Below are 23,951 nucleotides of genomic sequence, written 5' to 3'. Positions count from 1 at the left end.
GAAGAGAGTATTAGAATGAAGGGGGAAGAGAGTATTAGAATGAAGGGGGAAGAGAGAATTAGAATGAAGGGGGAAGAGAGAATTAGAATGAAGGGGGAAGAGAGAATTAGAATGAAGGGGGAAGAGAGAATTAGAATGAAGGGGGAAGAGAGAATTAGAATGAAGGGGGAAGAGAGAATTAGAATGAAGGGGGAAGAGAGAATTAGAATGAAGGGGGAAGAGAGAATTAGAATGAAGGGGGAAGAGAGAATTAGAATGAAGGGGGAAGAGAGATTAGAATGAAGGGGGACAGAGAATTAGAATGGGAGGGAAGAGAGAATTAGAATGACGGGGGACAGAGAATTAGAATGGGGGAAGAGAGAATTAGAATGAGGGGGGACAGAATTAGAATGAAGGGGGACAGAGAATTAGAATGAAAGGGGAAGAGAGAATTAGAATGAGGGGGAAGAGAGAATTAGAATGAAGGGGGAAGAGAGAATTAGAATGAGGGGGGAAGAGAGAATTAGAATGAGGGGGGAAGAGAGAATTAGAATGAAGGGAAGACAGAATCAGAATGAATGAGAGAGGGAGAGAGAGAATAAGAGGGGGAGTGATGGTGGTGGTGGAGAGGTTGTGGGAGGAGGGGAATATCCGAGTGGATATCATGGACAGTGTTTGGTGAGTGAAGGGGGGTATCTTGACAGTAGGTTACATAAGTGTGGGGTGGTTGGGGGGTATTGCAGAGGCCAGAATGTAACTGGGACAAGGGCCAAATATGTATTGATTGGACTCGGTACTGTTGGCAAACTCCATCTTGGAGAGAGTGCCCCAGCATGGCCATGAACCAATTCAGGACTTAAAACCATTTAGAGGTGGGGGAGCAGTGCTCCAGCATGGTCTTGGTCCAAGAGAAAGGGGTTACAGCAACAACAGGGACAGACATCCTGATAGATGTGTGTGTGTGTGTGTAGGGGAAATAAAGAGTTATATAGAGGGGAGAGAAACCAAACGGGAAATGGGGGCAGGAGAGAGACCGAACAGGAAGTGGGGGCGGGAGAAAGACCGAACGGGAAGTGGGGCGGGAGAGAGACCGAACGGGAAGTAGGGGCAGGAGAGAGACCGAACGGGAAGTGGGGGGCAGGAGAGAGACCGAACGGGAAGTGGGGGGGCAGGAGAGAGACCGAACGGGAAGTGGGGGTGGGAGAGCGAACGGGAAGAGGGGAGCGGGATAAAGAATAGGTGGGAATGGAGGTGGGGTGGAGATAGGAAGGTAGCAGGGTCTGTTTTAACTCACCTTGGCTCTTACGAGCAGCTCCTTCTGGGCAGCATCAACATTCTCATCCTTGCCTTGCCAAGCCTTCAATACACTGGCTTGGAGGGCGCGGCCGTATGAGAAGGTCAGGGCCCATGGCTTGAGTAAGGGGCACATGTTGATAGCATTGAGGTTGATTGTTGCATCTTCTTCTGACTGACCACCTGACAGGAAGGTCACACCTACAATAACAACAACAACAACAATAATAACAGTAAACAGAAGGGACAAACAGACAGATAGAAAAAGTGATTGGCACCAGGTCCTGTGGTTCCTGGTTCAATTTTGTCACACAGTTTGATGAAGTCTGTAGGTGGGGTTTGGTAGACAGGGACCTGTACAAGCCTGGTGTTCAGGTCTCATCACGACATTCCAATCATGACCGTAGGAGTGGCTGTGTAGTAAGTAGCTTGCTTGCCAACCACATGGTCCCGGGTTCAGTCCCACTGCGTGGCATCTTGGGCAAGTGTCTTCTACTATAGCCTCGGGCCGACCAAAGCCTTCTGAGTGGATTTGGTAGACGGAAACTGAAAGAAGCCTGTCGTATATATGTATATATGTGTGTGTGTGTGTGTGTGTGTGTGTCTGTGTTTGTCCCCTCAACATCGCTTGACAACCGATGCTGGTGTGTTTATGTCCCCATAACTTAGCGGTTCAGCAAAAGAGACCGATAGAATAATTACTAGGCTTCTAAAGAATAAGTCCTGGGGTCGATTTGCTCGACTAAAGGCGGTGCTCCAGCATGGCCACAGTCAAAAGACTGAAACAAGTAAAAGAGTAAAGAGAGTATCTTCAGAAGGGTGTGATTTGACTGCTACTTCTAGCAGCTAGAGTGACCATGTAGAGGCTCCTCTGTGTATGCCCACGAGCGAGCATGTGTGTGTGTACTGCAGTTCCCTGACACCACAAATCAAAACTCAGTTCAAAATTAAAAAAAAAAGTTGAGGTGTAGCTGTGTGGTAAGAAGCTTATTTCCTAACCACATGGTTCTGGGTTCAGTCCCACTGCGAAGGCACCTTGGGCAAGTGTCTTTTGCTATAGCCTCAGGTTGACCAAATCTTTGTGAGGGGATTCAGTCAACGGAAACTGAAAGAAGCCTGTCGTGTATATATGTATGTATTTGTTCCGCCACCATTAACTTGACCACGGATGTTGGTGTGTCCACGTCACCGTAACTTAGTTTGGCAATAGAATAAGTACTAGGCTTACAAAGAATAAATCCTGGGGGGTAGATTCGTTCTACTAAAGGCAGTGCTCCAGTATGACCACAGTCAAATGACAAACTGGTGCCAACCCTATGAGTTGGCGACAGGCCAATAACTTAATATTTACAGGAGGCAATGCTCCAGCATGGTCATGAGCCAATGACAAAACCATTCATAAAGAAAGGTAGGTGTATGGCAGAGCACACCATCTTCCCCCGTAGCTGTGGTCTTCAAGAGAAAAGAGTTACTTACCTGGTACAGCAGAGGGGACGGTTCTCCTCAGAGCTGTGACTGTAGCTGCAGCATTTTGCTCAGGGGTGAATTTCTTTGAGCAGCTGTGTCCAGCTGTGCACATATTGGGTTTCAACAAGGTACCTTCTAGAAAGATGTGGTGGTCAGCAAGGGCCTTGTAAGTGAAAGCCAGCACCTGAAACACACAAAATTAACGATGGTTTAACGAGATTCAAATACAGATGGCATAGTCTATCTAGGGCTATATCCTCAAATGTCTTCTTCCCTAGTTGTTGTAATTTAGTCCTGGGTCATTCCTGATCCAGCAGACCTATGATCAAAGATGTTCCAGCTGTGACCATCCTGTCTTCTATTCAGGCATAGTGTATCTAGGACTACATTATCTAATGTAGCCCTTCCTTGTTGTTGTTTAGCCCCAGGTCAGTCCTGATCCAGCAACCTATGATCAAAGATGTTCCAGCTGTGACCATCACGTCTTTTATTCAAATATAGTATATCTGGGAGTGGAGGCACAATGGCCCAGTGGTTAGGGCAACAGACTCGCGGTCATAGGATTGCGGTTTCGATTCCCAGACTGGGCGTTGTGAGCGTTTATTGAGCGAAAACGCCTAAAGCTCCACGAGGCTCCGGCAGGGGATGGTGGCGAACCCTGCTGTACTCTTTTACCACAACTTTCTCTCACTCTTACTTCCTGTTTCTGTTGTGCCTGTAATTCAAAGGGTCAGCCTTGTCACACTGTGTCACTCAGAATATCCCCCGAGAACTACATTAAGGGTACACGTGTCTGTGGAGTGCTCAGCCACTTGCACGTTTATTTCATGAGCAGGCTGTTCCATTGATCGCATCAACTGGAACCCTCAACATCGTAAGCGACAGAGTGCCAACAACAATATATATATATACACACACACTATATACATATATATATATATATAAATATATATATATATATATATATATACACACACATATATATATATATATATATATATATATACATATATATATATATATATATATAAGAAAAAAAAGCAGGAGTCCACACAAAACAAATACATGTCATGTGACTGGCAGTTTTTAATTATTCAAACAAATATACAACATTTGTTATATATTCATTAAGATTTCAATACTCGACAAAGAATCTGTCTTGATTCCTTCCTGTGTCATTCTAATCATGTCTGTAGTACCAAAGCTGTGGTGGGGGTTCGAGTTCTCAGGTTGCCCCGCCATAGGGTCTTATCAGAAGCAAACATCATTACACTTGCTGTTCATGTGGTTTCTATTTTAGAGACAGTAGGAAGTTTTTTTGTGGGGAAATCGTTCATCGTTTAACGTCCGCTTTCCATGCTAGCATGGGTTGGACGATTTGACTGAGGACTGGTGAAACTAGATGGCTACACCAGGCTCCAATCTGATTTGGCAGAGTTTCTACAGCTGGATGCCCTTCCTAACGCCAACCGCTCAGAGAGTGTAGTGGGTGCTTTTACATGCCACTGGCACAAGGGCCAGTCACGCGGTACTGGCAACGGCCACGCTCAAAATGGTGTATTTTATGTGCCACCCGCACAAGAGCCAGTCCAGGGGGCACTGGCAACGATCTCGCTCGAAAATCCTACGAAGGCCAGTCAGGCGGTGGCTGTTAAATTGAAGCTAAGCAAGACAAACTTCCTTTTAATTCGAAGTGTTGCCCCCCCCCCCCCGTCTACACCATTGTAGCAGCACATCTCTGCTATAACATTAAAGGGTCAGCCCATGCTACAGCAAATAAAAAAGCACCAAGTCCTTCCGTAATAACTAAGCAAAATTAGAAATTTCCAACTCAGTTACTCAGTTACTAACCACATTCATTCTTTATTCTCAGTCTTAACAGACAACAGGAACACCTATCCCTCACCACGTACGCACACACACACACACACATTAAAAACATTGTCAACTCACTTACCACTTCTGTGACTTTCTGTGAAGTCTCCAAGTCGTGTTCTCCATCAGGCAAGACTTCTGGTTCAACAATTGGCACCAGACCATTCTAGAAGGAAGAAACACAATAAGACTATTACTGCTCATCAATAAACTTGACCACTACCACCACCACCACCACCACCACAAGTTTATCCCTGCTGTTATAGTTTACATATATGCTGTGTACAACATTACATACACCTGTTCCTCATCTCGCTACCATCATTATATACACCTGTCTGTCCAATCCAATATTCTATACACCTGTCATATATATTTCAAATACGAATTTGAAGCAGTATGAGTATTGTAAACATTGACCACACATTCTCAATGCTTGTACTATGCTTGCTTGTTATGATTTAGTGCAGAGGGGGTGACTTCCTCAAAGCTCCAGGTGTTGAAACACTTATAAAAGTCATAAACGAGCACCCGTTTATATATACAGGGTAGTCTAAAAGTAGGTTTTACAGTTATTCAACTATCTCTTTCGCATTCATATATTAACAGTTTAGATCTTGATTATAGAAAAAAGATGAAATCATTATTCTATGCTAATTTAGTTAATTTTGTCAAGATCCCTTTTCAGTTTGTAACATAGAAATTTAAATGTAACAAAATATTTTAAAAGAAATTTGAAGTGCCTACGTGATAACTGTAAACCTATTTTTGGGCCACCCTGTGAATAACATTATAGATGCCCGTTTATACACTCACAAAAATTAATCAACCAATGTTAAATCAATTTGTTTGATCAAAAGTTTTCTCCATTTGCAGATTATCTAAATATGATTCCTGATAAGCTTTTGTTTATTCTGTTGTTACCTGTACCCTATGAACATAGTGTACCTGCATAGCCATAGTGTAGGTAATTGATACTGATAGTACGAACAAATACTATTATCCCTTAGACGATTATTACAACCGCCAACTCTGCTTATTTATATATATATATATATATATATATATATATATATATATATATATCATTATCATCGTTTAACGTCCGCTTTCCATGCTAGCATGGGTTGGACGATTTGACTGAGGACTGGTGGACCAGGCGGCGACACCAGGCTCCAGTCTGATTTGGCAGAGTTTCTACAGCTGGATGCCCTTCCTAATGCCAACCACTCTGAGAGTGTAGTTGGTGCTTTTACGTGCCACCCGCACGAAGGCCAGTCAGGCGGTACTGGCAACGGCCACGCTCAAAATGGTGTATTTTACGTGCCACCCGCACAAGAGCCAGTCCAGGGGCACTGGCAACGATCTCGCTCGAAACATATATATATATATATATATATAAATGTGTGTGTGTGTATATATATTTATAGATAGATACATACATACATATACACACACCTATCGGCCCCTGCCACCTCTATCCCAACCGACCAGCCCTCTACTCCCAGTCAAACCATTCTTCATAGCCCAACAATTAATTTTACAGTGTCGGCCCCAGTACAGGGAACTACACAACATTGTGGTACCTACTTAGAGCTACATAGACTGCACTGTTAACAGTTAATTTTGTCCTATACTACACTGTGGTACCTACAAACAGCCGAGTGCACTGGACGCCAGTCACTGACAGCGTGGTGAACCTCTGGGTATGTCACCAGTCACCAAGGAGAAGCTATCCTATTGACTCACTCCCAGTGTATTATGCTGTAATTTAAGACAACGAACCTGTTGACAGATCATAGCATAACGAGCCAAGACATTGGCATTCTCCATCATGGCTTGGTATGAAGGAGTGCTAGATCCAATTTTCAATACAGAGCGCCATTTGGCAAACTGGGCACCACCCTTCTTGTATTCAGCACATCGCTCAGCCAGACCGTCAAGACCTGAAGAGGAAACACGAAAATATTTTATATATAATATATATATATATATATATAGGTTCAAAAAAGGAAAAAGACAACAACGTGAGGACGTGATACAGATTGTGTTACTAGACGCTCGGGAAAGGAAAGAGAGAGAATATGACGTTTCGAGCGGAGCTCTTAGTCGGAAACAAGGGAAAGTTCAAGGAAGGGAAAAACGGAGGAAGAAAAAAATCGCCACCGATGTCCACGAGGTCACACACACACACAAAAGCACTGAAGTGTGTGATATGCAATCAAGAATCAGGCTTACAGTAGGTATTTATTGCAGGACACTGATGAAGTGAGGTGCAGGATTGCATAATATTTCTGGAACTGTAATGTTATCATTAGAGCATTTTAGTGGAACGTGTATGTATTTCATTTAACCCTTTAGCATTCATATTATTCTGTCAAATGTAAAGCTTATGTATTCACACCATGTAAAATTAATCTTGCATCATTTCATGGCTTTGAGATTTCAATTATGTGATTGTTTATTTTTAAAATGACACAATTAGGCAGCTATGAATGACCATATCTGACTAGTTTAAACATAAAACAGGTAGAATATTTTGGCCAGATATGGCCGGTTTAAGCACTAAAGGGTTAATACCATATCTGTTTTGTGCTTATTTTATATATTTGAAAAAAAAATGAATAAAATTGGATTTTATCATAATTTTTCCACTTTAACAATTAAATGTTTACGAAAGGTAAAACATCTAATTACCTTTCAGTAAACTATTAAAATGGGGAAAAATCATCAGAAAAGCCATTTCTATTCATTTTTTTCAAATATATCATACTGTACCAAGGACTTTCTATTTCTTATTCTAATATAGTGTGTGTGAAGATTTAAGTGAGGGATGATTGGTTCAATCAGGGGGGGACAGTAGCAAACAAGGCGGAGTGGGAGAAAAATGGTTATGATAAAAGAAACGAGGAAGGAGAGGGTATGAAGCAGTGGAAGTGGAGGCGCAATGGCCCAGTGGTTAGGGCAGCGGACTCGCGGTCATACGATCGCGGTTTCGATTCCCAGACTGGGCGTTGTGAGTGTTTATTGAGCGAAAACACCTGAAGCTCCACGAGGCTCCGGCAGGGAATGGTGGCGAACCCTGCTGTACTCTTCCACCACAACTTTCTCTCACTCTTACTTCCTGTTTCTGTTGTGCCTGTAATTCAAAGGGTCAGCCTTGTCACACTGTGTCACGCTGAATATCCCCGAGAACTACGTTAAGGGTACATGTGTCTGTGGAGCGATCAACCACTTGCACGTTAATTTCACGAGCAGGCTGTTCCGTTGACTGGATCAACTGGAACCCTCGACGTCGTAAGCGACGGAGTGCCAACAACGAAGCAGTGAAGACGTGTGTAATATGACAAAAGGGAGTTACTCACCTTGGGTGGTGCATTCATTGAAGGTTCCCATTAAAGGGACAACACCTTTGTCGACCTTGATGCCGGGAATGATACCCTTGTCTTGGAGCACTTTCACAAATGGAACACCAGCACTGGTCTTCTGGTAGAACGTCTCGTGGAACATAATGACGCCGCTGATGTATTTGGCACATTCTCGGTCGGCTGTGAACAACAATTCACGGTAACGTCTACGATTCTCCTCGGTGTTCTCAACATTGATGGCTGTGAGCCTCTTTCCCATAGAACCTGTATGAGGGAGAAACAAGTCATATTGTTGGAACAAGAATTTCTCTTGACTCTTGTAATTCAGCAAGCATCTCCTATCAATAAAGCACATTTTACAAATGTCCCATTACATGCATACAACCCAACCCAGTAGATTATTCTAATCCAACAGAAGCTAATTTTGTAATGGTAGATTATCTTGTCTGTTTTGGGATTCTGTCCCCTTCAACACGTCCCTCTCTTTGCATACCATATTTCCTGGCATACAATTTTGACAGCGTATAGTGTAAACATTGGAGGCGCAATGGCCCAGTGGTTAGGGAAGTGGACTCGCGGTCATAGGATCGCGGTTTCGATTCCCAGACTGGGTGTTGTGAGTGTTTATTGAGCAAAAACACCTAAAACTCCACAAGGCTCCGGCAGGGGATGGTGGCAAACCCTGCTTTACTCTTCCACCACAACTTTCTCTCACTCTTTCTTCCTGTTTCTGTTGTGCCTGTAATTCAAAGGGCCAACCTTGTCATACACTGTGTCACGCTGAATATCCCCGAGAACTACATTAAGGGTACATGTATCTGTGGAGTGCTCAGCCACTTGCACATTAATTTCAAGAGCAGGCTGTTCCGTTGATCGGATCAACGGGAACCCTTGACGTCGTAAGCGACGGAGTGCCAACAACAAGTGTAAACATTGTCACCACTATCTTTTTAAATCCCGCTGCATTTCACATGGATGTTTTGTTCCTCCAAGGTCGTCTTGGTGTATAAACCATCTTGCGTTCTGGAGCTGTAAATTTTAATCTGAAACACTCAACCTTGTATGATGGAAAATATGGTATTTCTATGAACCTGTACCCTCTTTGTTAAATTACTAAAAGAATGAAATTATATAGGACCTTGCTACACCATCAGGCATGTTTTCTAAGCACTGATAAGAATGTCCTCTTACTCACAGACATTTGTGTGAACTTGTGCCTTCTATATTAAATTACTAAAGGTGAAGAACTTCTAGAATGAAATTATATTGGACCTTGCTTCTTCATCAGTGATAACATTAAGATTTCATTAAAATGAATCAGACAATGTGTTTAAAATAAAAGATCTGTCCCTGTCTCACAAGCTGCATCCTCTTCCTTGTCTAATCACACTCTTTATAATACAGTCCTTCTCTATGACCGTCCAACAGCAAACAAATTTGGAAACTAGTTGACTGGGTCAATAGAAAGTTTGCTTTGTTAGCGTATAGTTCCGAGTTCTATCTCCACAGCATGGCACCTCGGCCAAATGTCTTCTGTAGTTTTAGGTCGACCAATACTTCTGAGGAAAATTGGTGCAGAGAAACTGCATGCAAGTCCATCATGTATGTGAGCGATTTATTTTGTGTCCTTCCATGAAAAGCATAGAGCAACAAAAAAAAAACAAAAAAAAAAAAACTCTGTTAAGGAATCTCCATGTAGTTCTGTAATTTTGAGGAGAAGTGGAGTTGAAAATCCATAGAGTTTTTTACTTCTCCTATAGTGATGTCCTAACAGGGAGTAGGGGTCACTTACTCCCAGAAACGTGGTACACCATCCTGGCATTCTCATAACTCTCTGCCAACTGAATCTGTTGTGCCTTCCCCCATTGTTGAAAACCATGTCAACCCTGTGTAGCCACTGTCGTTTCTGCATCAAAGCCACAGGTTTGTAGATGGTTGCTGCAGGAACGACTACTGTCCGCAAGAAATAGCAGGATTCAGTATTTAGACACACACACACACATACATAGAGTATAGCAACTTACCAGTAGACTCATCTGCAGCCAAAATTCCCTTGCCAGGGGCTACAATAGCTGCAGCAATCTGCCTGAGTTCAGCCTCTTGTTCAGGAGTGAGGTAAGGAGCGAAGGCTGGCATGTTGAAAAAAGCACTGAAATAACAAATAAGAGAGGTCAGAGATCAATGGATTAACGAACGAACGCACAAACGCACGCACGCACGCACACACGCACACACACACAAGGCGGCGAGCTGTCAGAAACGTTAGCACGCCGGGCGAAATGCTTAGCGGTATTTCGTCTGCCGCTACGTTCTGAGTTCAAATTCCGCTGAGGTCGACTTTGCCTTTCATCTTTTCGGGGGGGGGGGGGGAGGGGGGGGGTCAATTAAATAAGTACCAGTTACGCACTGGGGTCGATATAATTGACTTAATCCGTTTGCCTGTCCTGTCTGTGTGTAGCCCCTTGTGGGGAGTAAAGAAATAACACACACACACACACACACATACACACACATATATATATGTTACACATACACACACAGAGACTGACACAATGTTGATATGGTTAAAATCCAAGCTGTATGTTCAAGCACATCTGCTTATTCCAGTATATTCCAAATTGACCTTGGTGGAATTTGAACTCAGAACATAGTGCTGACATCTTGATTTGCAAATTGAATAGGTCAGGTGCGCAGAGCTCAAAGATTGTTTAGAGACAAAAGGCATGTTATAAAACCCTGTCTAAACTTGTGTCTCCAATGCAAGAAACTTAGCTTGTATCTATCTATCTATCTATATATATATATATATATATATATATATATATATATATATATATATATATATATATATATATATATATATATATATATATATATATATATATATATATATATATATATATATATATATATATATATATATATATATATATATATATATATATATATATATATTATCTATCTATATTATCTATCTATATTATCTATCTATCTTATCTATCTATCTTATCTATCTATCTTATCTATCTATCTTATCTATCTATCTTATCTATCTATCTTATCTATCTATCTTATCTATCTATCTTATCTATCTATCTTATCTATCTATCTTATCTATCTATCTATCTTATCTATCTATCTTATCTATCTATCTTATCTATCTATCTTATCTATCTATCTTATCTATCTATCTTATCTATCTATCTTATCTATCTATCTTATCTATCTATATTATCTATCTATATTATCTATCTATCTTATCTTATCTTATCTATCTTATCTTATCTATCTTATCTATCTATCTATATTATCTATCTATCTTATCTATCTATCTTATCTATATATCTTATCTATATATCTTATCTATATATCTTATCTATATATCTTATCTATATATCTTATCTATCTATCTATATTATCTATCTATATATCTTATCTATCTATCTATCTATATATATTATCTATCTATATATATTATCTATCTATATATATATATATATTATCTATCTATATATATTATCTATCTATATATATATATATATTATCTATCTATCTATCTACACATTATATATATATATATATATATATATATATATATATATATATATATATATATATATAAAATTATCATTTAACATCTGTTGTCCATGCTAGCATGGGTTGGATGGTTTGACCAGGGCTGGCCAGGTTCCAGTCTGATGTGGCATGGTTCTGCAGCCAACCACCGAATGTAATGGGGGTGCTTTTATGTGTCACCAGCACAGGTGCCAATCGCATGGTAACAGTATCTGCCACGACTACAATTTCACTTGGCTTGATGGGTCTTTTCAAATACGGCATATTGCTGAAAGTCTATCATTTGTCATTCTCTCTCTCTCTCTCTCTACATATACACATGCTTATATTCATATACAACATTAAATATATATAAATGTAAATACAAGATGATAGTTTGTGTAGGAATTAATTTCTTCCTAGACACAAGACTGGATCTTGTGGAAGGTGGGTGTAGTCGATGAAATTGATCCCAGTATGTGACTGGTATCTTAATTTATCAATACCCCCTACCTTCCACCACAGCAGAAGTCTGAAAAGCATAGGTAACAACAACAACAACAACAGAAGCAACATCAACAAATGCTGGAATTGAACCAATAAATAAAAAAAAAACGAATGGGGAGGGAGTTAACAATATAAAATGTTAATTAAGAAACTTTAATGAGAAATAATTTGGTTAGTTTTTTTACAAATGAACAAATCTGTCACCAATTTTAAAAATTGCTGAATTTCAAAAAAAAATTTTTTTTTCTTCAATTAAAATAAAAAGAACAAAAAAATATCCAGACCCCACGGCAGAGAGAAATTGAAACCTCACTGTTTTATCTTTGTCCTCTTCTCCCAGCTCTGTATTAGGGACCAGTTCCCTCATCACCACACCGTCTTTACAACTAGAGGTGGCATCCCCCATTATTACATCAAGTTCCTTTGGTATAAAACAGAAATTGTGGGCAGTGGGTGGGGGTGGGGTGGGGGTGCAGATGGTGACAGGGTTATTGATGAAATCCCTCAAGTTTTCTAACCCCACAAAAAATACCTTGGGCCAACAGCATGAGGGGACTAGCCACTAACAGGCAAAGAATTAAGGTCTTCCATACAAGCAAAACTTCTAAATCCTCCAAATCTGCTTTTCTAGCCCCCCCCCCCTCCCTTTTTTTTTCAAAGACTCTTCTGAGAATATAAGGATTTCTCTTCCTGAAATTAACCCCTATGTCAGTTTTATCGGATCTATTTTAAAACGGGGGCACCAGTATTTTCTTAACGAAACACTAACGAAACACTTTGAAACTTGGGACACTGGTACAATGTGTCATATAAAACATCTTTTACTCTTACTCTTCTTAACAAAAAAAAAGGAATTCGCAAGTTATTTCATGTTAAAGTTGTCGTATTTCTGTAATTTCAACCAATCACTGACGTCTATTCAGCTGAATAGAGTTACTGCTGGGCGGTCATAAAAATGTTATTCCCTGTGACATATTTCATCCGGTTTAATCGTAATTTATACGCATATATTGTTTATATAATAAATTACACTGTGCGTATCTGTGTGTAACAATTTTAGAGTTCGGATTCTAGAGTTAGGGTTAGTTTTAGGGTTACGGTTAACAGTCTAGTTAGGGTTAGGGTTAGGGGATTAATACGATATACACTGTTACAGCGCTAACTGTTTTCAACTGAATAGACGTCAGTGATTAGTAGAAATTATCGAAATAAGACAATTTTTTACATGAAATAAATTTGAATACAACAATATTTTTCTGTTCTATAACACAAAATAGATAAGTATACGAAGTTTGAAAGTCTTTCCGTACCAAAAACACTACATAAAACATTAATGAAAACTGGTGCCCCCGTTTTAAAATAGATCCCTTTTGGATCTATAAAGCCCTGCTGCCACTGCTTTCATATTTCAAATATTGACACTCCCTCTCTCCATTTATGAATAGGGCTCACAAAAAATGAATAAACCAATGTACAAAGGACCCTGGAGGGAGGGTGAATTTGTTTTTTTCACACATAATTAACTTGTATCGGTTGAACTATGTAAAATGTCAAAGAAAGAAACCTAGCTGTTTCTTGCAATATATATGCCTAATGCAAATTTTTTTGGGGGTGGGGGGGAGGGGGGGCATTAAAATATTATTGTGGATCCCCAAAAATCTTATATGGACCCCTGGTTGAGAACCACTGCATACAGATAGGTGCTGTATGCTTTCAATCAACCGATTCCGCTTGTGAGGCTCAGGCCCATGGTGCTGGGCAGAAAGCATGAAACCCAAAACCTAAGGTTGCAGAGAAAACTTAGGGAGCACACTGACTTTCCTTGTGTCTTGATCCTTATAAATTCTTTATATTCTTTTAAAAAAAACTTCATTAGGTGTCACTACTGATATCTGCACTGTCCTATGATGGGGGAAAGAGTCACTCGACCTACCAGATATAGCAGCTAAATCATCCCGGACACGGACACGGACACACAGGCCAATGCAGTCCAAAATGATTAATGTCCCTTTGGTGATTTGGGGAGTGGGAGGGGGGGGTCTGCTCAGCTGAGCTGAGCTGCAAGGGGTGGGGGGTGGAAACAACAACAATAACAGTAACAGCAACAAGAACGTGAGTGGCCATACAACGGGGGTATGTATGGATCCTTCTCTTTCTGGGATTTTAAAAAGTCAAGAATCTACCTTCTTTCGTTTTCTCCGGTGCAACACTGCCAACAGGCCATAGGGCAGGATCAAATGGTTGAAGAAATAGACAGCAACATGAGTCTTAAAAAAGGAGATGGCAGGCTACAAAATGGACAACAGTCAGGCTTATTACGAGAGAGAACCGATAACAGCAACGTTTAGGAAGAAATATACAGACCCAAAGCCGTACAAGTTAGACATCGGATTATCTAAACAGACGGGTGTGGCAATGGATTAAACCCTTTAGCATTCAGATTACTCTGTCAATTGTAATGCTTATTTATTCACATTGTTTTGAATTAATCCTGCATTATCTCAGATTTGAGATTTCAATGACGTTTTAATCATTTTTCGAGTGATATTGTAGGGTAGGTGTGAGAGGCTGGATCTAGCCTGTTTGAACTTAAAACAAGGTAGGACATTTGGGCTGGGTATGTCTGGTTTAAACACTAAAGGGATGGATTAAGACTTGGCTCTTATTTCTAGCAGGTAGATGCTCATTAAGCATCATTACGCTTCGTGCAAATTTCATAGCTCCTTAAAGCTATCATAACTGCGTTCCACCCATGCTACTACTGGTGATATCATCAAATTTTGAATTTATCCACAGATGATATGAACAGTAGTGACATCTAACTTCAAATCTCAGTGTTTGAATATTTCATTTATATATATATATATATATATATATATATATATATATATAGATATATATATATATATATATATATAATAATATTAGGGACAAAATTCAAAATTACAGGTAAAAACTCAATTAAAATCAATTTATAAAAAATTAAAATTAAATTGAGCTTTACAGATTAAAATATATATGAATATATAGTTTATATATTTATATATATTATATATATATAAATATATAGTTCATGAAACTTGGTTCTTTTCCCGAAAACTATATCATCATCATCGTTTAACGTCCGCTTTCCATGCTAGCATGGGTTGGACGATTTGACTGAGGACTGGTGAAACCGGATGGCAACACCAGGCTCCAATCTAATTTGGCAGAGTTTCTACAGCTGGATGCCCTTCCTAACGCCAACCACTCAGAGAGTGTAGTGGGTGCTTTTACGTGTCACCCGCACGAAAACGGCCACGCTCGAAATGGTGTCGTTTATGTGCCACCCGCACATCATCACCATCATCATCATCATCATCGTTTAACGTTCGCTTTCCATGCTAGCATGGGTTGGACGGTTTGACTGGGGACTAGTGAACCAGATGGCTGCACCAGGCTCATAAATATATATATATATATATATATATATGTATATATATAAATTCAATAATAGGATGAATTCTTTTACAATAATTTATCTAGTAGCTAGCGTGAAAAAAACCTCATAAGGGGGAAAAAATCCATCATTTATTCCCATATATATATATATATATATATATATATATATATATCATCATCATCATCGTTTAACGTCCACTTTCCATGCTAGCATGGGTTGGACGATTTGACTGAGGACTGGTGAAAACCAGATGGCTACACCAGGCTCCAATCTGATTTGGCAGAGTTTCTACAGCTGGATGCCCTTCCTAACGCCAACCACTCAGAGAGTGTAGTGGGTGCCTTTACCTGTCACCCGCACGAAGGCCAGTCAGGCGGTACTGGCAACGGCCACGCTCAAAATGGTGTATTTCATGTGCCACCATATATATATATATATATCTGTTCACACACGCATAGTAGACACCACCACCACCACCACCACCACCACCACCACCACCACATAACAGTGATGTGGTATGTTGGTGATGGTGATATAAAGAATGGGGTGAGCAGGTGTTATGTAAAGAAGGAAAGACTAAACTCTAAAATTACTTTGTTACATGAGACAATGAACCCCATCCCCACCTCCATTTTTCTTAATGTACAAAAATGGGGTCTCTTCCTTCCTTAAAAATTCCCTAAAAAATAAAAAAAAAACCCAATACCGACTACGCTGAGATCATGTTTAAATATAGTTCCCATGGTGATGCAGATGCAACATTGGCAATAGGGAGAAACTAATTGGGCATGTCCCTTGTTAACAAGCAAAATCATTTGTTGGAGAAGACACCCCTACGTGGCTCCTCTGCATGCTAGAAGTAGCAGCCAAATATCACCTAAACACAACTTTCTAAAACTGTATAATCTGATGTAGCATCATCATCATCATCGTCGTCGTCGTTTAACGTCCGCTTTCCATGCTAGCATGGGTTGGACGATTTGACCGGGGACTGGCAAGCCAGAAGGCTGCACCAGGCTCCAATCTGATCTGGCAGAGTTTCTACAGCTGGATGCCTTCTATAAAAAAAGAAAATTAATGTGTCATTTGAGGGAAATTTGGCTGTAGTGTCTAGCAGGGGCATGTTACCATGTGTAGGCTATTTCTTTGCAATAAAACAGCTTGACCAGAGAGAGCAGAGCAGGTAGGTTGCACTTTTATCTAGGAACATTTTGTAGAAATATTTGGTCTATAAATGTATTTGAGAGAGAGAGAGAGAGAGGGGGAGTGTGTGTTCTGGGGTGGCAGCAGCAGGCTTACCATAGCAGAGATTGGTTAAAAATGCAGGCAGCGTTAGCAGCAGGACAGAGACTTAGTACCAAGACCGCCATATAAGAACACAACAGTAGAACCATGGCAATGATTACTGTGTGAAGTAAGGGGGGGAGGTGGTGTGTTATTAATAGGTTTAGATAACTGAGGCAGCGGGTGGATGGGTGGGTAGGTGGGTAAATAGGTAACGTGATGGCTGGGTGGCTTGGGTGGAGGTGGGGGTAGGTAGGTAGCTAGGTGGTTATAGGTAAGTAGCTGGGTGGCTAGGGAGGTAGATAGCTGTTTTTGGCATCTGCTCAGGTGAGAGAGATAAAAGGAGAAAGGTGTGTGTGTGTGTGTGTGTGTATGTATGTGTAATGTAACACTACTAGGGATAGGTGTATTGAGACAGGTTTACAAGGAGGAGTAGGGTGAGGTATGCATAGAGAAAGAAAGAGAGAGGGACAGGCAGGCATACACCCCCCACCCATGTATAACTGTTTTATAATTGTGAAGATATCTGAAACCCACCACAAAATGTCATCCTGCTCATGACAATATACTATAGACAATTGGGTAGGCAATAGTACATAAGGGGGACCTACAAGTGAAGCAGGGGGTACGTAAGAGGGACCTAAATTAAATTATAACAGGGGGGGGAGAGAGGGTATGCGAGCTGGCAGAAACGTTAGCATGCCAGGCGAAATGCTTAGCGGTATTTCGTCTGCCGTTACGTTCTGAGTTCAAATTCCGCCGAGGTCGACTTGGCCTTTCATCCGTTCGGGGTCGATAAATTAAGTACCAGTTACACACTGGTGTCGATGTAATCAACTTAATCCCTTTGTCCCCTCCATGTTTAGCCCCTTGTGGGTAATAATGAAATAAAAAATAAGAGGGGTCTACATGTAATAGAGAGACGGATGCCACCACCATCACCACGTCCTACTACTACTCTTCCCCCTCTATATTGCGTTGTTGGTGAAGGCGGCGAGGGAATCGATTGACACCAAACGTTAATTGCATCAGCCCCTCCCCACTCCCACACCTCCCCAACCAAAGGGTAGTAGAATGGCTCAAGGACACCGTCCGGTCTTCGATTAATGGATTCAACAGTTAAATCGATTGAACAGACACGAACGGTACATTTCCACTGCTACCGACACTACCACCCTAACCCATGACTCCAGCATTTTCCATTCTGGAGATCGAAAAGTGAATGAAAAGCTGCTGCTATATAACTCGGCTATGGAGCAGACAGATCGATACAAGTGACATGAGAGGGAGGGAGAGAGAGATTGTGTAGCGGCCATGTAGAAGCAGACAAGGTGAACGTATCCTGTTTATATTGGAGAAAGAAGAGGAGAAAGTGAGGAGGAGGAGAAGAGAAGGGGGTGGGGGAAGGGATGCAATAGGAAGCAAGTCTTAAAAAGATGTTTATTGTTCGTATTTATCAGTAAAAAAAAAAAGGGGAAAAACTGTTTCTATAGAGATTGAAATGTCTGGAATGGAGGGAATAACAGTTTATGAAGAACTTGGCATTACATGAATCCAAAGACCAAGTATTCGGTGACAGTAAAGAAATTCCCAAATTAAATTCAGAGCCACACACACACACACATATATATATATATAATGTGTGTGTGTGTGTGTGTGTGTGCGCAGGAATGGTTGTGTGGTAGGAAGTTTGCTTTCCGACCGCATGGTTCCGGGTTCACTCCCACTGTGTGACACCTTGGTCAAGTGTCAAGAGCTATAAGCCTCGTGCCGACCAAACTCTTGTGAGTGAATTAGGTACACGGTAACTAAATTAAGTCCATCGTGTGTCCCCACCCCCAACCACTGCTGGACAACCGATGTTGGTGTGTTTACGTCCCCGTTAGTTAGCGGTTCGGCAAAAGAAACCGATAGAATAAGTACCGGACTTTACAAAAGAAATATTCCCGGTGTATAAAAAAAAAAAATAGCTCAAACGTGAAGACGACCTTGGCACGATTTGAACTTGGGTCGTAAAAGGATCAGAACAACTCACAACTGCCGCTATTAGATTATGTACAAGTTTGTTGTATGAACTCGCAGGTTCAAATCCCGCCGGGATCAACTTTGCCTTTTGTCCCAATCTAGGGCGGCAGACTGGCGAAATCGTTCGTTAGAGCGTTGCAGAAAACTGTCTTGCGATATTTGATCCGGATCTTTTCATTCTGCGTTCAAATCCCCACCCTAGATTAGATAGACTTAATCCATAATCTCGTTTAATGCCTCCACCTGGTCCTTGGAGTACGTTTAACAGAAGAATTCACCCCGTTGCATATATCCAGGTCAGGTTGTTGCTTTTTTTTATTTAAAGGTTTCACTTTCAATCTCGGTGACTCCATAAACGGATTGTTTACATTCTTGAGTAAAAATGATAAGGAAAAAACAAAACAAAAAAAGAACATGGTTCCGGATTCAGTTCCACTGAATGTTACCTGAGGCAAGCGTCTTCTACTAAGGCCTCGAACCAACCAAAGCCTTGTGAGTGGATTTGGTAGACGGAAACTGAAAGAAACTTGTCATAATGTGTGTGTGTGTGTGTGTGTGTGTGTGTGTGTATCCACTGCTGCTCGACGTCCCCATAACTTATTGGTTCGGCAAAAACAGACCGATAGACTAAGTACCAAACTTTAAAAACAAAACTGGGAGTCTATTCATTCAGCTAAAAATTCAAGGTGGTGCTCCAGCACGGTCGTAGTCTAATGACTGAAACAGAGATAAACCGAGCAACGTATTGTGGTTCCTACTTCACAGAACCACAAAGAGGACAAAAACCGCAATGACCCCCCCACCCCACCCCCTTCATCTCTTTGTAACTGATAATGAGCTTCAGTTGGGATAAACTGAAAATTAAGCGAGGTTTAACAACAATCTTAAGTTGCAATAATGTCCCAGAAAACATTTCGGTTTGTGGTAGGAATCACGATATCGAAGACGTCGAAAATGGGGGCCCACAGATCAAAATATGTTCTTTTGCCGCTCGGGTGCATACAGCAATGAACTTCTAATTTGCAAGAAATAGCAGTCAAATCTACCTACATTCCCTCGACATCTACCCCGAAAACGAGGTGGTCAAGACTGATCGGGGTTGAGCTAAGACTAATTTTGTTTCTATAGAGATTGAAATGTCGATCGGGGTTGAGCTAGGACTAATTTCGCCTTAGTTTAACCAGGGGTCGGAATATCTCGAGATAGAGCAACATCCTAAAGAGAGAAAGGAAACAAGTTGACCCAAATTCCATCGTCCTTTCTATAGCTTACCCCGTATCCCTACCATTTCTCTCCTGGACAATGCTTTTGGGTTGACTTGCCTGTGTCCTGTCCATTGTAGGACGAAGGCCCTCAACATGTTCTTTCCACCCAACTATGGTCGGAGCTAAAGAGCAAACTGGCTTCAAGAGCCGACTCTGTCATGCTGGTTTGACATGGCAGATGTCATCGACTTAATTATCCAGCAGTAATTAAATTAAGTAGATTACATCGATAATGTTCAGGGAAACAAATTTAGGCCACAATGAATTAAATTTGGTCATTCTTTTAGAAAAGTTTCGAGGCCCACTTGTTGCTGTTTCTTATCCTCGAGGAACAAGGAGAGAACCAGCCACGGCAGGAATAGTCTTGTGAGTAAACAACAGCTGGGGTTAGGAGAGGAGAGAAAGAAAGAAAGGAAGAGAGAGAGAGAGAAAGAGGGGAGAAAGGGAGTCCCAAAACCTATATTTTAACAACTAGTCATTGAAATATCGATTTTTAAACATTGATCGTAAGTTGCTATCCATCACCAAGTTAGATTATAACCTTTACATGGGCCAATCTATTTATTAGAAATGGCAGTCAAAATCTGTCTCCACCACACTACGGTGATGGCCATGATTGAAAATATCTCATTATCTGACCTAGGGCCAGGGTCTTTTAAAGAGAATTATAGCCCCCCCACCCCAGGGCAGAGAAATGCATGAAGGTCCCAACATACACAACTAAAACATCCTCGAGACACCAAAAATTGAGAAGTAGGTGGGTAAAAATCTTCGACTTTTAAAAGCACACACATCTCAAGCGACATTGACCCGGGAGTAAACGACCGCAACATTTAAAAACAAAAGACAAAAAGAAAAATACCAGTTGATTATATCGATTGATTGATTGATTTAGTGGCTGGAGAGAGATTTGAACTCAAACCGTAAAGCTTCGGAAGTGAAACGGTCAAAGTTTGCGAGGAAAATAAAGAGAAAGCGTCGATTTTCAAAATTGACAACAATTGCGAAGAGGAACGATTTTATTGAATACAAGCGTTTAGGGGTTAATCGGCGTTAATTTAGATGAGAATCAATGATAATGAGGTATATGTGAAAAAAATAACCAGGCCATCCTGAATTATCGAAGCCATCGTTTTCATAAATTTTTTTTTTTTGTAAATTTAGGCATTTTTATAAAGTAAAAACGCTTCCAAGTCCATAATTTCTTGGAATTACGATTTTAAAAAACATCGTGGTTTACAAATCAACACAAAACTTTAGTTTAGACTTCGATTTTTTTTCTTTCTTCTATCAGATTTACGTTTTAAACATTTGAAGTTACGATTCTTCAAAATCATGTCCAACACAAACCGGGAAAAAATTTTCGTAAATAGACAAAACCGAGAAAAAAAAAAAATTGCGAGTAGGTGGGTAAAAATCTTCGACTTTTAAAAGCACACACATCAAGAAATTAGACAATTTCCGACTATTCTACAGGGACCACTGCAACTTTTCTACATTTCGTCAATGATCCCCCCCCCCCCCAAACAGATGGTCTATATATATAAATAAACACCCACAATAAACACACCTTCATAGGACTGGGCGGGACCTCTTCCTTCGGACGAAATCATTTGAAATAGAGTGCATACGAGACAACCCACAAGCAAATCAGACAGAGCCCCTACATGGTCCACTATTTGCTAGAAACCTCCCTCAAACCGCACGACCAGTGTTTGGAAGGACACCACGGGATATGAAATTTAAAAAAAAAAAAAAGAGGATTTATGTGGCAATCACGCCCAGCCCGTTTCTGTCTACTAGACATTACAAACAGCAGACATTTCACACTGCACACACATAGGCGACTATATATAAATATATATATATATATATATATATATATATATATATAGTTATTAATATTTCTAAGTCTCTCTAAAGGAGACTACGGCAGCGGTACTGGAAATTAATAGTTATCGCCAAGCCAACATGGCAGTCCCAAAATTAGGACATATACATATATATATATCGCCGCTGATGTCCACGGGACTAAGCGCTTTATGGATGCGAAACCATTGGTCACTATGACCGGACAGACTTAACTGCATATAAATTACATTACTGTTCTAAGCTTTAGAGTGTGGGGTTTTTTTTTTCGAATATATGATACACTAGCAATATATATAAAATTATATACGCGCATAATAGCTGAGACTACAGTAAATGGTGTTATTAAAAATAAGCCTCAAATTGCCATGTCTCAAGTTAGTGTCCATTAGTCAAACATATACGTACACGTATATAGACACACACACATATGCACACAGCTAGGTGACGTCATTTAATATACATTGTACCATTGTCGTAAAGCCTGAACAGCAAGTCTCGATACGAACGGGAATTTGACAATATTTGGCAACAATACATTATGTGGAATAGACAGACAATTGTGAATAAGTAGCAAGCATCACTCTCCCAAAATAATATCGTTAAATATCAATACGATCTGAAAACAACCGTGCCTTGCTGTGCCTCTCACTTGCAGAGAAGTATAACAATTATCACCAAACTCCAACATGATGCGGTGGCAATCATGCCTGGACATACCCCCACCTCCATCCCCAGATTTGCAGAAGTTACACTAAAGAAATGTCACATTCAAAATCAGACATCACGCTACAAATTTTCATGTTCAAGCGACGAATATTAAAAATGAAATTACATACACACATATACAAACATAGCCTTACAAGTAGATCTATCTATGAATTTATAAATCCATCTATATATAAAAGTGTATATACATGCATGCCAACAAATCGTGCATCCGTAAATCCAGACATGTTCTTTTTGTACGCGTTTTTTTTCTTCTCCTGTCTCCATCTGTTTTCTCTCCTCAGTCCTTTCTGTAGAAGATCACAGGCTTGAAACGTCAAAGACTTCTTTCATTTTTTTTTCCAGAGCGTCAAACTAATACACTTTGTATGTGTGTGTGTGTGTATATATATATATATATATATATATATATATATATATTATTTTGTTTAAAAGAGTTCCAACACTGTCCGTTTTTTATGTTTTATTTATATTCCTGCAGAACCAATGTGGGGTATAGAATATGGAATATACAATATATAATATAATATACAATATAAAATAAAATAAAATAAAAATGGATGGCACCATGAAAGAAAGTATTGAATGTAGATGAAATATTGAGTGTTCAATATAAAGGATCAAATATATAAATATATAAATATAAATATATAAAGGCCACTCGAGTTTCAGGGCTATTTCCCTTCGTCATGGCCGGTATGACAGACTTTAACAGACTGTATACACTATTCTATATATTTGAGATGAGGTATAATGTACATTATTTACAATGGACGGATGTTTGTCCTCATCTTGTTTGTTGTTATCACAACGTTTCAGCTGATAGACTCTGCAGCCTTCATCAAGTGTTCTGATTGAATTTCGAACCCAACCCTTTATTTGACTAATGGGGTTCACTACCCTCATTCCTAAGGCAATGTTACTGATGTTATTTTTCTGTTGATATATTTCTTTCAAGTCCCTGCCTGGAATTCAAAAGTACCAAAGTTTAAGTAATTAGTTTAATGGTGAGGGATAAGAAAGTGAGAAGTGTTTTTGACGTTTCGAGGTTACGTTCTTCTTCAGAAGACAGAAAGAAAAGTGTAGAGAAAGGAGAATAAAAGGAAGTGAGAACTCGTGTCATGTTGAAAGGAAAAGAGTGCATAGACACGTGCAGCCAATATATTCCTTTTGAGTTCTACAACAGGTTTGTAGTGTTGCAATGCTGAAGTGAAATATATATATATATAACTCACTTCATCAGACGTGGACTGAAGCTTGGCGGTTTCGGGTATTTTAACAAGCCTGCTAGCA

At 40.1% G+C, this 23,951-nt stretch overlaps 1 protein-coding gene across 3 annotated transcripts in view; it reads right to left on the bottom strand.

Moving 5' to 3' along the window:
* The window catches only part of LOC106870342 (fructose-bisphosphate aldolase), a 55,734-nt gene that overhangs the window by 1,672 nt on the left and 30,111 nt on the right, over nucleotides 1-23,951 (bottom strand). For 2 of the 3 annotated variants that reach the window (XM_089346203.1, XM_089346204.1), the window contains exons 2-7: nucleotides 10,007-10,131; nucleotides 7,980-8,246; nucleotides 6,400-6,560; nucleotides 4,697-4,780; nucleotides 2,749-2,923; nucleotides 1,274-1,473 (exon numbers count right to left, since the gene is read on the bottom strand). In XM_089346203.1, coding sequence (XP_089202329.1) covers nucleotides 1,274-1,473; nucleotides 2,749-2,923; nucleotides 4,697-4,780; nucleotides 6,400-6,560; nucleotides 7,980-8,246; nucleotides 10,007-10,131 — 1,012 coding nt within the window. Of the gene's footprint in view, nucleotides 1-1,273; nucleotides 1,474-2,748; nucleotides 2,924-4,696; nucleotides 4,781-6,399; nucleotides 6,561-7,979; nucleotides 8,247-10,006; nucleotides 10,132-14,227; nucleotides 14,333-23,951 lie in introns of all 3 variants that reach the window. The other variant, XM_089346202.1, reaches the window with a different exon arrangement.

This window comes from Octopus bimaculoides, chromosome 30 (genome assembly GCF_046866305.1).
Source record: "Octopus bimaculoides isolate indiv1 chromosome 30, ASM4686630v1, whole genome shotgun sequence".
NCBI lineage: Eukaryota > Metazoa > Mollusca > Cephalopoda > Octopoda > Octopodidae > Octopus > Octopus bimaculoides.
This window is presented reverse-complemented; position numbering and strand designations above follow the sequence as displayed.